The 15,584-nt window shown below is 45.1% G+C and overlaps 1 protein-coding gene across 1 annotated transcript in view; it reads right to left on the bottom strand.

Moving 5' to 3' along the window:
- Positions 1-15,584, bottom strand: part of MDGA2 (MAM domain containing glycosylphosphatidylinositol anchor 2) — a 330,656-nt gene that overhangs the window by 155,840 nt on the left and 159,232 nt on the right. The window contains exons 4-5 of the mRNA XM_010001201.1: positions 14,653-14,849; positions 9,822-9,954 (exon numbers count right to left, since the gene is read on the bottom strand). Of these exons, the coding sequence (XP_009999503.1) occupies positions 9,822-9,954; positions 14,653-14,849 (330 nt within the window). The remainder of the gene's footprint in view (positions 1-9,821; positions 9,955-14,652; positions 14,850-15,584) is intronic.

The raw sequence follows: 15,584 nt of genomic DNA, 5'->3' as shown, positions 1-15,584 counted from the left end.
TGCAAGGCTGAAATGCTCTGGCTTTGCCTTGGCATGGCTTGGGGAGTCAGTCCCCAAGTCAGTCCCCAAGTCAGTCCCCAAGTCAGTCAGCTTGTACATGGCTCTGGGGAGTCAGGCTGCAGCCTCCAAGGTACAAATGGTTTCATCCAACAGCTTTCAAACCAAGTGTGGGAGCAGAAATACAAGTGTGAGCCAAGCTCCCTCCCACTCCTCCAGCCCAGCCTGCTTTCCCAAAACAAGGCTGGAGCCAGCACTGACATCCTGCCTGCTCAGTTTTTGAAAGACACAGGAAGGTAACCTCAAGAAGACCCTGACAACCTTACAAATGAGCTTTCACATGGTCCCAGCTAAGATCATTGGAAAATACATATATTGCAGCCACAGGAAAGCATCAAATCATGCCTCCAATCTTGATTTTATTATGGAAATTTTAACAATTTAATTTCACCAAGGAAGGTACTTGCCTGGTGACTTTTACCCAGGGCTCTTCTTACGTGAGAGGCACTTTACAGTCAAGGTGCTTCCAAGCCCCAGAACTCAGCAGGTAGATGTGCAGTCAAAAGAGAATTTGAACAACTGCACCAGCCCAGCAACTTCCTCTGCTAAACACCTCCAGGCATGAGGGTGAGCTCCTCAGCTTCTGCTTAAATCTTGCAGAGATCCCACTAAATTCCACTGCAAGGCAGGGATATATTTTATTATTTCCTCCTGCTATATTCTTCTTGATTTGGTTTAGTCTGGTATTATGTCATGCATTTACTTCTGCTGACTTCCTTCCTATTCATTTCCTCTCTAAACCAACTACTATTTTTTTCACTTCCTCCCTCATAGCCCCAAGAGCTCCCTCTGTTCACACCACAAAACCCAGGGTGACAGTTCAGGTCCTGGAGACACCCCTGACACACACAAAGCTACAGGCCTGATGTCCTCAACTTCACACAGGGCTGAAGAAGTGATGGATTTTACAGTTTTAAGGAATGTTCACTACCTGTTTGGGAAGCTGAGCACCAGGGCCAGCCCAGCTGTGCACTACCAAAAGCTAATGGAGATACAGCAGGTGATCAGGTACCAAATCTTACACATTTATACCAAATACCCAATGCAACAAAAACGTCCCTGCCAAAAGGAGTCAATACTAAACTGAGTGTATTATCCCCTCCAAAACCATCCAAAGCTTCCCCCCTGGCTGAGGTCTCTCTCAGGTGACTACCAGCCATCAGGATTGACAAGATGAACACTGGGTCATCCAGGTCTGGCAAGGAAAGCATCTCCCAACCAGAACCTCCACTCTGGCACCTGCCCAGGGGAAAGTTTCTTTCCACTCTGATAGGAACAATAAAATTCATTACAAAATAATACCAAGCTTTGGTAAAACTTTCCCTGGGTGAGTGCATGGGACAAACTTCCAAACATTGCCTGTGGGCCTCCAAATGGGAACAGCTCAGTGTTCAGAAGATCTCTGCATCTTTACTGCCCTTTAGAAGCAAGGGTTTCTGAGCTCCAGCCCCACATTTCAAAGTCATGGTCGGTTTGCCAGGGGACAAAGAAAGCTGCAGTGCCACTGTGAGCTCTTCCCCCCCAAGAACAAGGCACTACTCACGGCAAGGGAAACTGTTCAGGTCCCCATTCATATTGCAGCTGCATCCTTTCTAAAGGGGCTTCAATTCAGAGGCTTTCGTGTGAAGTGGATGCTCTGCACCCAGTGTATTTCAGAGGGCTGCAGAGCCTGGCTGTCAGCTCAGCAGCGCATATGAGAAAGTGCCATTGGAAGCCAACAGGGTCACAACACATGGCCCTGCTAGTCTAGTCACTACAGAGAATTTAAATCAGAACTGCATCAGTTTTTTTTACCTACTATTCACATGCTCACACAAGACAAGTCAGGCACTGACATCAGAGAGGCGGGGATTAATCATAAAATGTGGCTCCAACCTACACCATCCTCACAGAGCAGTAACACAGCATCTAACACCCCCTGCTCTTGATTAATGACCAGGGCAAAAGGTTCTCAGCACAAAGCCAGCAGTTATTAAGCCATCAGGTACACGGGCAAAAGGTTCTCAGCACAAAGCCAGCAGTCATTAAGCCATCATTAAGACCCTCAGGTACAACCTTAACAAATACACCCTTAACAAAACCAGTTTACCAAGCACCTTCCACAGAACCACCCAGCTCTCCAACCAAATGCTTCCAGTTTAAGTAGAGCTGCCAGGGGATCCCTGGCAGGGAGAGTGGAAACATCTTCCAATCAGTGAACAGATACTGATGGTCACTGAGCTTGAAAGCAGCACAGTCTCCCCTGCAGCCTGGGCTGGGTCTCTGGGAGTGGTGCTGCTGTGTGTCATCATCAGAGTGAGACAAATACATGCATTTCAACTGGGGATGTGCAATTGAGAAAATGTCACAACTGGCTTTAGGGATTACTGGGAATGCAAAAGAAAACTAATACTTTAATAGAAAAATCAAAGTAGAGGCAGGAAGTCATGTCCTTGGCAACACACTCATCCACGAGGAATAAAAATGAAAAGACATTATTTCCTCCAGTTTTTGTGAATTATTTTATATGCAGAACTGAAGTAATAGAACAGAACTGAATTATACTTTCACACACACGTGTGTGTGTGTGTGTGTGTGTGTGTGCATCCATTTAATTCATAGCCATGATTTCTTCCAGGAATACAACCCATATAGTCCTAACTTTATACAGTGTGAATAGTCACTTTCAAGTCAGAGCAGAAAAAGTGAACATCTGAGGTCCCTTCTGGGCTGGGAGCATCTATTTCTGTACTTATTTGCTTAGTGAAGTTCAAAAGAGAAGAGATTATAATTCCCAAATAAGATCTAGATTTTAAATTTCAGGGTAAAACCAAACTTTTTCTTGACCACCCTGCCACAGGCTGCTTTCCATCAACATTCCTTAAATCAACATTCCTTAAATATGAAATCAAAACAAATTAAAAAACCTAACACTGCTGAAAACCAAACCCCAATGAAAATCACTTTTATTCACCCATGCCCTCAGCTTTGTTCCCCCCTGCTGCTACCAAGAGGGCCATAATCTTCTGACATCCTACTTGTTGGTCTCACAAATGAGACAACTCTTCTAGGCAGAAAGTGTCAGTGTGTATTAAACCCTCCAGGAAAAGATGCTCCAGTGGGGCAAATTGTCAAGCAAACACAGCCCTACATGTGCTGGCAGCTCATCTGTTCTCTAAGGATATGCAAACACAGCTGTGGACTCCTCTGGGAAGGAGAAAGGCTTCCTGGGGCAGGTTCACCTTTCTCCAACAAGGAGTTCTCCAACAAAGCCAAGGGAGAAAAATCACGTAGACACCATCAAACATGAGCTCTCAGCAGGCTTAGCTCCAGAATTCCTCACTGAATCACAGCATGGTTGAGGTTGGAGGCACCACTGGAGCTCACGTGGTCCAACCCCCTGCTCAAACAAGGTCTCCTACTGGAATTGGCCCAGGGTCATGTCCAGATGGTTTTTGAGTATCTCTGAGGGTGGAGGCTCCACAGCCTCTCTGGGCAGCCTGTGCCACTGGTCAATCACCCTCACTGTAAAAATGGGAGTTTATAGTCACTGTCAAGCCCTGACCAGTCACATAGAGCTTTGAACTTTCAGGGTGTTCTCTTCAGGTCCTGCTTGTGATCTAAGCACAGAAGAGCAGCAAAAGTAGTCCAACTGTAACATCTGCCAGTTCTAAACCCCTTTGTGTTTAGACACATAAGAGTGATGTGCTCACCATACAGGCCAACCTTGTTTTTGTGTTCCTTGTTCTTTTCCCCACATCATCATTGCCTTTGGAATTCCACCACTTGCAGGGGTGGAGAAAAATAAAGGCAAAGGGATGAAATCCCAATTCTTTGAGGCATGTGTCCTTTTAAAAATTATTATTATTTAATACATGGAATTCACAGATGTCTCCAAGCACCCTGATCTAGTTGAAGATGTTCCTTCTCATTGTAGGGAGAGAGGGGGACTAGATGATCTTTAAAGGTCCCATCTACCCCAAACCACTCATGATTCCATGATTTACTGAAATATTTGTTTTCAAAATGAGATTATTCTCTTAACACTGTATTTTCTGAATGGAGGGAAACAAAGCAAGTTTATCATGACAGACTTCTTTTTATTGGAGGGATTAAAAGTGAATTAAACCCTTTTCAACTTGTTTCCCATCACATGCCCCAGACAGGATGCCAACCTCAGCTGTGACCTGAATGAACTATGACATGCAGCTGATAAATCACGTCTTGAAATGCTCATCTTTCTGGGTAAAAGTTACTGTTGTGGATCTTTTCTAGGTTGGAGGCTGCCAAAATTCATATTATGTGTTAATGATGACGTGCACTAAGCAGCCAGAACTGGCTGCTAATACACAAACTAACATACATGTTCAGATTAATCTGTGGCACCAAAAATACGCTGTAGATCAAGACATAAGAAAAAGCCCAATGGGAAGAGCAGGAGACAGAACTGGATCAATCAGATTTCTTCTAGGGCACAGTATGGGCACAGTGAAGCAACAAATATGGGTGATGCAGACAGACAGTGTGGAGGTCATGACTTGGTGTGACACCCTCCCTTGCAGCTGCTCCTCTTCTGACAGCCTGGATTCAAGGTCACACACTGAGAAAACATGCAGGGTTCCACCTCCTTTTCAGAATAACCCCTTGATTTTGCTGCAAAGCAGCTGCATTTGGTTTTACAGCTCCTGTTTGCAATAACTTACCCAAATTAACTTCTATGTGCTGATTTTAAAAGGACTCTGTTGACTAAAACCAAATCAGAGTTGCAAAATTACTCCCTTTGCTGTTCTTCCTCACATCTTGACTTTTATTTCTGCTCCTGCCACTCACCAGTAATCTGCCAGCAGGTGAATTCACTGCACAGTGTTTCTGCTTCCCTTCAAATTTCTCATCTATTTAGGTAATAGATTTGCAGAGCAATAGCTGTATTTAGATACAAAGTGGGTCTGTGCCCAACAAGTGCCTCTACCTTCTGCTGCACAACATTACTGCTAATCATCAGCTTGGGCTCCAGCACATGCACAGTCACATGCTTCTGAGATGGCCTCAGCTTCTCTCATTACAACATCCACCTTGGTGTTTTGTATTTTAAACCAGCCTGCACTGGAACAAAGAAATTGTGTGTCTGACAAATGATGCCAAGGCACTCCAGCTCCTGCAGTGCCTGCAGGATGCAGTGGTGTGGCCACAGCTTCAGGCTCAGGCAGAACAAAGGGAATTGATAAAATAGTGTTCAATGAAGGGGTGTCTAATTATACCTATGTGCAACACTTCAGACATATACCATGTCCAAAGTATCCTGTTGTTCATCTGATGGCATCGACTTAATGATCTCTCTAATTATTAAAGGAGAAGTAGGCAGAAAGCTTCCTTAGGATTGGTTCTGTCACAGTAACTGGTTGTTACTCTGGTGATGTCAAACAGGCAACAAAATGATCAGCAAGATAGAGTGGGCACAGACAACAAAAAGGTCGTAGGAACAAGCTGGCAGGTGGCACTGAACTGAAACCTGAACTGCTCACCTGAAGACATGCCTGGTGTTCCTCAAATTAGCCTCTCAACTAAGATATGTGCACAGGAGTATACATGTGTGAAAGACCCTGAAGCATAAACAGCAGCAGAGCACTTGGATCTGGAAGCTCTTTCCTTAAAATAACTGTTTGCCTTCACATCCCAGTCACCTGTAGCTGTTGGTGAGGGAAGGTGGGGAGACTTGAATGTTTCAGAGAAAGAAAGAGGAGAAAAACCTGTGTTTGTGGCCTCTGCCACCATGTACTGAGAGATTACTAAGCAGAAGGTTCAACAGGTGACTTGACTATCATCTGAGAACTTCAGTGACCTCATGTTGCACCGAGGAAGGTTTAGATTGGATATTATCAACAATTTCTCCCCCAAAGGGCTGTCAGGCCCTGGCCCAGGCTGCCCAGGGCAGGGGGGGAGTCCCCATCCCTGGAGGGATTTCAAAGCCTGTAGATGTGGTGCTGAGGGACATGGGGCAGTGGTGGCCTTGGCAGGGCTGGGGGAAGGGTTGGACTTGGTGATCTTAGAGGTCTTTTCCAACCTAGGTGATTCCATGACCCTGCACACAGGGCAGGCAGGGTAACAGCAAGATCCTTTAAGCACAGAAAGGATTTCCAGACATACAGTACCAGTCACACTGGGCTTTTTCCCACTTGCTGAGTACCACTTCCTCAAGCACAACCTGCCAATTTTCATCCCCTGTGACAAATGCTCCTTACAGCCTGCAGAACTCCTGCTCCACAGCAGCTGTAGGGGCAATCAGCCTGGGCCAGCAGGCTACTCCCTGCAGCCCAGTCTCCTTCTTCCCTCCCAGCCACCAGGAACTGTGTCAGTCCATGGAGGGAACAGGAAGCCACTATGCACTGGTGGCCCAAACTCCCTCCCAAAGCCCACCCTGCTCCCAGAGCAGCCCAGCTGGGGTGCACATGTCCAGCAGGGAAACACTTCCTGACTGTGCTCAGGAGTCCATCCATCCCAGGGAACCTGACAAATCACTCCACCTGTCACACAGCAAACACCTGAACCCAGTGAGCCAAATCAGGAGTGAAAGGAGATGGAAACCCACAGCTGCTGTGAGCCTCAGGTACTCTCCTAAGGCATCTCTCCACCACTAACAGCCAAGTTCAACAAAAACCTCTAGTTATGCTTACAGATCCAATCGATCCAGAGCAGCCAAGTTCCCAGGAATTTTACTTTTGGATCCCACCATTTGCAGCTGAACTTAAATAAACTTGTAGCCACTTGAACTACAATAACCATGGTGACCGTTTGCCACCCTACAGACACTTCTGTTTGTCTCTCCTTTGCCTCCACTAGGTAGGCATCTCCATTACCTGCCTCCAGCTTTAAATCAAAAACAGGTGGACAAGCTAGGACTGCTCTATACCATTTCATTTTCATTACTTTGGATTTATCCTGGATTACTCTGGATTTAGAATTTATGTAACTTCTCTGAAGTTACAGCAGGTGATGTTCTGCCAAAGAACTTCTCTATCAGATGGAGTCACACCAAAAGAGAAAAGTTTTGCCTTGGAGTCATCAACACATCAGTCATTGTCTTTAATGAGTTGTTGCAGTAATTATTATATATATTTAATCTTGCCCTTGAGGATGGTTGCCACCAAGCTCTTGATGAGAAAGTGTGAATCCTTCTCATTTTTCAGGCTTGTTACTTCGGAAATTACTCCAGAAGAGCAATTTCTGTTAATGTAGCAAGACATCTTTCTCCCAAACTAAACCCACAATATTAGTAAGGAGGAAATAATGGATTCTTAATGCAAAATCAGCTCATGCTCACTTGTCTTCAGATGGGAAGAGTGATGGTATTTGATGCTCCCCCATTCCTGTAGCATAAACACACTTCTGCTGCAGGTGAGGTCTAATATGGTCAGAGACTGTTGAGACTCCAGCAGCAAAACTGTTGCTGTGACACATGGGAGGGGTAACAAGTCTCATCCTCAGTCCTCACGGAGGTGAGTGAGACATTATTGAGAGGAAAGCTGCTCCTACCTACCAGCTACACCTTTCCATGGCAGATAGGACTTCCTGCCACTTCTGGTATGAAATTAGAGCATCTAATGAGGGACAAATGGCATATTTAAGATACTTTCTTTTTTTTCCCCTGCCACAATTAGTGAGAGAGTAACTTCCAAATCATTTTGCCCGACACCTTTGGAAGTGACTGCAATTCCCAGACTGCCAGTGGCAGCTGTAAAGCTGAGCTGTGAGTCTGCCTTCTGGGGGGCTGTGTACAGGAGTGGTACATCCCACAGGCTGAAGTGCCTGCTGGCAAATCAGAAATTCAGGAAAAGCTGAAGGCAACTCCTTACAATAAAGCCATGAGGACAGAAATCATGTGAAATGTGCAAGTGCAAATACAATTCCTTGTTCATCTTGGGCACACTCAGCATGCTAATGTCTCCACTGTTTTGTTCATTTGCTACCTGTTTTCTCAGTGCCCCAGGGCACACACTAGTAAAGACACAACCCAGCATAATCTAACTTGAAGTCTTAGAATGTTACAACACTTGCTGCAAAATGGTTCCCCAGAAAACACTTCTCTGAAATTTCTAGTTATTTAGAATGCTGAGCTGAAGACTTTGCTCTTTGGCATCAGGCTTACAAACTATTTCAGACACCACCTCTGCAGACACAGGACACAAAGCCTTTAGGAGAGTTAAAATCTTTAATTTCCACCCTCCTGGAAACCAGTATTCCCAGTTTCTCTTCCTGAGGTCAACTGCTATCATTAGGAAGAAATTCTTTGCTGTGAGGGGGGTGAGACCCTGGCCCAGGTTGCCCAGAGAAGCTGTGGCTGCCCCATCCCTGGCAGTGTTGAAGGGCAGGTTGGATGGGGCTTGGAGCAGCCTGGGCTGGTGGGAGGTGTCCCTGCCCATGCAGGGGGGTTGGAACCTGATGATCTTTAAAGCCCTTTCCAATCCAAACCAGTCTGGGATTCTGTGATGATTCACTGCCATGAGGATCTCGAGATACACAGCAGTGATACAGGCACAGAGAGAGGGACACAGACAAATGACCATTTGCTCAGCCAGGAACAAGCCCAGAGAAAAGAACAAAGGCACAAGAAGTGCCACAACATGGAGACAGCTTGCTCAGAGACAGACAGACAACCAGGCATCCTCCTGCAAAGCATTTCAGCACAACTGCTTCAATGCTTTGATTTGTAACAATTACATTTGAAAGACAACACTTTTGTTTAAAACAATGTAAGAAATCAATGTTCAAATCAATGTAGGAATACATCAAATGAATCATATAAATTCAATTGTTTAAATCAATGTGAGACTATAACAAGGTTGATTTTTTTTTTCCCTCCAATATTTTGTTGACCAAAATTAATTAGCTTTCAACAGAGAACTGAGAGAAGTGTTTGAGAGTGTTTGGAGGACCTGCAAAGGACTGGCTTTACTCTATGCCCAGCCTTGACTGAGATGGTCCTTTCTTGTCCCTTGCAGCAGTATCTTTTTTGAAGTCTACCCCTAACAGTGAAACCCCTGGCACTGGAGGAGAATTCAAATCCTGATATAAAATCCGGGGAGTGATAAATACTGAGAGCAATACCCAAAACTCTGCTTCAGATCCTAACTTTGGTGAGATAAAGAGCAAACAGCTGAAAACTTCTCCTAGGACTTGTTCCTGACCAGCTCCTGCTGCCGTGCAGCTGTGTTTGGCCACGTTTGTTTTACACAAGAGAACAACACTGAAACACAGAAGACCATGGGGATACTGGCCCAGGTTGCCCAGGGAAGCTGTGGCTGCCCCATCCCTGGCAGTGTTGAAGGGCAGGTTGGATGGGGCTTGGAGCAACCTGGGCTGGTGGGAGGTGTCCCTGCCCATGCAGGGCGGTGGGACTGGATGGGCTTTAAGGTCCCTTCCAACCCAAACCAATCTGGGATGGCATGAAATGACCAGCCCGTGCCCACGGGAATGTGCAGGTGAGGGGACCTGCCCCTCCTGCTTGGATTTCAACTGGGAGAGGGGAGATTTAGGTTGGGCATGAGGAGGAAATTCTTCCCTGTGAGGGTGGTGAGATACTGGCCCAGGTTGCCCAGGGAAGCTGTGGCTGCCCCATCCCTGGCAGTGTTGAAGGGCAGGTTGGATGGGGCTTGGAGCAACCTGGGCTGGTGGGAGGTGTCCCTGCCCATGCAGGGCGGTGGGACTGGATGGTCTTTAAGATCCCTTCCAACCCAAACCAATCTGGGATGGCATGAAATGACCAGAGAAGGTCTCTGCTGGAGGCCCACCTGTTTTATTGGAGAGGCGGAAGGACACCATCTTGTCAGGGATGCTGCAGACATTCCTCACCGAGGCGATGCAGCTGTAGTTGGCGTAATCCTGAGGTCGGAGGTTCTTCAGCTTCAGGATCTTTGTTTCTCCCTGCGAGCGCAAGAGAGAGCGTGAGGAAGGGACGGGGGCAGAGGAACCAGCAGGAACACACTGAGACTTTCAGGAGGCAAGAGGAAGATGAAGAGGGGACTAATTAGAAGCGGTGCAGAAAAAAGATTTTATTGAATCATGTTCAAGAAAGGCAGGTGGCACAACTTAAACCTCAGCCCCACTTATGTATTAAAGGTGAAAGAAAAGAGAGGAGCGAGGGGAGAATGGGTTTGACAGAGTCTTTCAAGTCACAGCATTGTTCAGGATAATGTATCTTAAGGTACAATCTATACGATGAAAAAAAATCTACAGCTACAGAAATCCTCCCGTTTGCCTTAGAAAATGAGCTGCTGATGGGTTTTATTTTTAGCCAGCACCAGAAATGATGGAGCAGGGGCCTGAACAGGATATGCAATGATGTTCTTTCAGATACAATCAAAAGAAAACTGGGAAATGTGAGATTCCCACTGCAGTCCTATGTGAAACGGGCAGTGCAGAAGCAGGAGCTCAGGGAAAAGGGAGCTGCTGAGGGATGTATCCAGAATGGTACAGCATTTGGAGCAACAGGAGTAATAAAAAGCTAAGAGGAGTGTTGGATACAAAATCCTGCACGCACAAAGATGTCATGGGACAGAGTGTGGAAGAAGAAAGCACTGGAGCTCAGCAAAGCACATCAGGGTGTCAGGCATGAGGATGTGACAGCTGAGAAACCATCAGATCAGTCTTTATGTATCAATACCTGCACATTATTCATTCTAGCATTAAAATAACAAACTTCCTTGAGCTTTCAATCTCCTCCTCCAGCTGGCCTCTTTCAAGCCTTTGCCTGCCTTTTAATGACAAGCTAAAAATGGATTATACTCAGACAAGGCTAAGGCAGCAGCCCAGCCCAGGGAGGCAGACACTTTGAAAGGCCTCACAAAGCATCAAAAGAGCAAACTTTGGAAGATGTTCTTGATCCTGTGTCCTGGAAGAGCTGCAACAACTTCTAATATTACCACAACTTGAGCAATGTGTTGAGTTTCTTTTCACAACATCATGTGCACCAACTGCCCAGGCCCACCCAAGGGCACACAAAACATGCCAGTTTGTGAAAATGTATGGAAAGAGGGAGCAAAGAACACTAAATGGGAAAATTCAGACAGGAAAAAAGTCTGCCTTTCTACTCTGCCTTTTTACTCTGCTCTGGTGAGGCTGCACCAGGAGTGCTGTGTCCAGCTCTGGAGCCTTCAGCACAGGAGAGACATGGAGCTGTTGGAGAGGGGCCAGAGGAGGCCACAGGGATGATCCCAGGGCTGGAGCAGCTCTGCTCTGGAGCCAGGCTGGGAGAGTTGGGGTGTTCAGCCTGGAGAAGAGAAGGCTCCAGGGAGACCTCAGAGCACCTTCCAGTGCCTAAAGGGGCTCCAGGAAAGCTGGGGAGGGGCTTTTTACCAGAGAAAGCGGTGATAGGACATAGAGGAATGGTTTTAAACTGGAAGAAATTCTTCATCTTGAGGGTAGGAAGGCACTGGTCCAGGCTGCCCAGAGAAGCTGTGGCTGCCCCATCCCTGGCAGTGTTGAAGGGCAGGTTGGATGGGGCTTGGAGCAACCTGGGCTGGTGGGAGGTGTCCCTGCCCATGCAGGGGGTTGGGACTGGATGATCTTTAAGGTCCCTCCCAACCTTCACCATTATGTGATTATATAAAAGAGACAGTCATGAAATCAAGCTTGGTAGCTTTGGAGCACAGGAACTGAAGTGCTTTGTATGTGCAATCAGTTCCACCAAAATTATGTGATTTAAGTACATAATTAAGCACATGATGATTTAGTGTTTGCAAGACCAAGCCACTGAAAGGCTGCTCCCAAAGGTCTTACTTGAAGAAGAGGCTTAGCAGGGCTAGAGATGGCCTGATCCATCTTACTGAGAACACAGCTACCAAAGTTGTTGAGAAATGCAGAGCATCTGCATCCCCTCCCATTCAATCCGAAGCTCTGGACTCCATGTTGAACTAACAATGGTATCTGGATCATGTCCCCATATTGCAAAGGTTTATAAAAATGTATATATTTTCTTCCTTGGTTTGGATAATTGGCCTAATTATGTCTAAGTGCATAATGATCGAAAATACAGCAGATTGAATCCTGTACTCAGGCAATTACTGTGTGCAATGAGGACAGTGCAAACTCTCAGGAAAAAATTCTGCACCAAGATTTTGGCTTTGAAAAGTTCAGTATTTCAAATACTCCCACAGAATGTGCACATGTGTTCAATTTTTTCTCCCCACGGCAGCTCAAGTAAGTAGATGACATTATCTGACTCATTACAAAAGACTTAATCTGTTGAAAGTTCAATGAGTCATTTGTATATGCCCAGTTTTCCAGGTGCCTTCTGTGATTTAATAAAACAAAAAAACCTCTGGAAAGAAAAAACTAGACCTTCTTGGGTACAACACCTCAGAAAATCTGTGTCACTACTTGTTTTCCTTTACACTTCACTTGATTTTCAGACTGATACTCCACCTTCGAATTAATCATCCAAAAATGCCACCTAGAATTCATCTCTCCTGATCTTCTGAAGCCACATCCCCTCTATCCCTCTTCACATCAGCTCCTACTGTCCATTACCTCTCCTAAACTGAACTGAACTGATGCAGTAGACATTTATGACTATTAAACTTTTCATGACATCTTTTCTTCTGATAAACATGTATCAGCTCTTGTAGACACACTGACAAGTTCCAGCCATTCAACCTGACCTCCCACAAATGTAAAAAGCTGTGGATAAGCCTTTAGCTATCAATGTGACCATGTAATTTATTAATTAACTGAATCCAGACTGAAGTTCTAGAAATACACCTAGTAGCAGAGAAAAATCTATGTGTTTTTAAAAATATTTGACCTAATCTCATGTAGTGCAATTCATTAGGTAAGTTCTTATTAGGTGATAGGGAAGGTAATAATAATCTTTTCCATTTTGAAATAGAAAAGAAAAAATCTCATGACAAGGGATACTCTGACTTTTTAATTAAAACATTAAAAAACCCCAGTTTACAAACTTGACTTCAAGGAAACAAGCCAGGAATTTGCTAAACTGGCTCCCTACATGTTAAATTAAAAATAATCTCATCACATTTAGGAAACCAACAACTCAACTATGTAATCTAATTCTCACCTCTGCAAGGTTCCAGGCTACATGTTTCTCAGTGAAATACCAAGCCAATGTAGCAATATAAAGCTGTCAAGTACAATAAAGGAAAAAAATGAAGCTGCTCTCAAATCATTAGTTGAAAATTATTTATGAAAGTTGTAGGTTGCTTTCCACTATGAAGACCAAATTACCAGGCAGTTTTCACCTCTGTCTTTATTCGTTATTGCTGGAGAGAATTTCCAAAACCATTTTTTTTCTCCCCTCTTTTTACCAACACCATCACACACTTATGTCCATTAACAATAGGATATGTCACCTTTTATTCTGAGGCTGTGCAAACGTGCTAACAATGAATTAATCTGATCTCATCTGACAGACTCTTCTGACTGCCCAGTCTGCCTTTGCAGCTGAGAGAATGAGCAGGAAGACCTAAAAAAGCCACTTCTTTTCTTTTTACCACCTCATCTTTTAAATATGTAATTCTGGAACAAAAAAAACTTCTATTCAAAGAAGAGAAAAGCAGAATAAAATAAATTTAAAAGAAGCCAACACAGGGAGTTGCCACAGAGTTCAGCCTCCTTGAAAAGGTTGATGGGCTGCAACTTCTGTGCAGAATCACTTTGCCTTGTCTGGGAAAGGAGCAGGGACCAGCAGTCAAACCAGAGGCTTGGGCTGGCAGTGCCCAAGCCAAATGACTTCAAAGGAGCTTCTGCAGACAGAGCTCACTCTGCATCTTCCCAGCATGTCCTATTTCATGACTTTACAAAAAAAATTGAATTAAAAGGCACCTTTTATATAAGGAAGCCTTCTAATAACATATGGGTGTGTTTGTGCCAGGGTGGTGCTATTTGGAGGGTATGCCAAGCACAAATACAGGTTGAGTGGAGAATGGACTGAAAATAGCCCTGAGGAGAAGGGCTTGGGGGTGATGGTGAATGAGCTGGCACCGTGCACTGGAGCCCAGAAACAACCCATGTCCTAGGCTGCATCCCCAGCAGCGTGGGCAGCAGGGCCAGGGAGGGGATTGTCCCCTTTTACTAAGCCCTCGTGAGACCCCACCTGGAGATCTGTGTCCAGTTCTGGAGCTGAGAGAGTTGGGGTGTTCAGCCTGGAGAAGAGAAGGCTCCAGAGAGACCTTAGAGCACCTTCCAGTGCCTGAAGGGGCTCCAGGAAAGCTGGGGAGGGACTTTGGACAAGGGCTTGTAGTGAGAGGACAAGAGGTAATGGATGAAAACTGGAAGAGGGGAGATTAGGAATAAATTCTTCACTCTAAGGGTGGTGAGACACTGGACCAGGTTTTCCAGGGATGTTGTGGCTGCTCCATCCCTGGAAGTGCTCAAGGCCTAGTCGGATGGGGCTTGGAGCAACCTGGTGTGGTGAGAGGTGTCCCTGCCCATGGCAGGGGGTTGGAACTGGATGATCTTTAAGGTCCCTTCCAGTACAAACCATTCAGATTCCATGCTCACATACCCACACCCCAAACCCAGCAGGGAAATGCAGGCAGATCTAGTTACAAAAAATCTGGTGCAAGTCACCTAAGGAAGGAAGAACTCCTGTGCCTTTATTCCTACCTGGGTAAAGAAGGGCTCATAAATCTCCACTCCTTTATCAGAGCCTTGCAGCAACACCTCTTGGCCGCGTCGCCAGCTGTACCGGACGGGCGGGTTGGAGTTGGCAACACACCTGAGAAACACTGTTCTCTCATAGTAAAACTGCTCTTTTGCTTCCCCGATGCTCTGGTGGACTGTTACTATTGGATCATCCAAATCTGGAAAGACAGGGGGGAGAAAAAACCCGAGGTAAGGTCAGGCTTCAGTGGACACTACGACAGTTTTCCGATGAGAAGGTTGTGCATCACCTTGGATACAAACCAACAGCAAACCAGAGGTAACACAGCTCTAAAAGCCACAAACTTTTGCAGCAGAATCCAGTTTCAGAGATTGTTTTCATCTGTACAGCAGAAATGGATCTTCATTTCCAACTTGGGCTTTTGGACATAATATATATCACAACAATATATGTGATATCAAAGATAACAACATCAATCCTATCTCTGTTGTCCCCACTAATACTTCAGGTTCATCTTTGCTGGTTTTGTACTTGTTTCTTGTGTCTGATTTTAATGTAAATGTGGCTTAGACAAAATAGTTTATAAAGCCTCAGAAATAAACAGACTGACTAATTTGCATCCTAACGGTAGGATGCACTAGAATATAAACCATGTGCAGGCAGCTGTTTTCCTTTAAAGCAACAATTTAATACAGTAATTGAATGCATATTCCCCTCTTCCAGTTACATGCATTTAGCTTCCAGTCAGTAAATTCATCCCAGACTTCAGAACATGCTTCCCTTCATTCATGTAAGGATATAATTGAATTACTTTCGCCACATCAACTTGAAGAAAATTAGATCCCCCCAATGGAATTCACTCATCTTAAATATGGAAGAAATAACAATAGTCCTTGGAATGTGAGTACACCTGATTAATTAACCTGTGCTTTAC

Source organism: Chaetura pelagica, unplaced genomic scaffold (genome assembly GCF_000747805.2).
Source record: "Chaetura pelagica isolate M959 unplaced genomic scaffold, ChaPel_1.0 scaffold206, whole genome shotgun sequence".
Classification (NCBI taxonomy): Eukaryota; Metazoa; Chordata; class Aves; order Apodiformes; family Apodidae; genus Chaetura; species Chaetura pelagica.
This window is presented reverse-complemented; position numbering and strand designations above follow the sequence as displayed.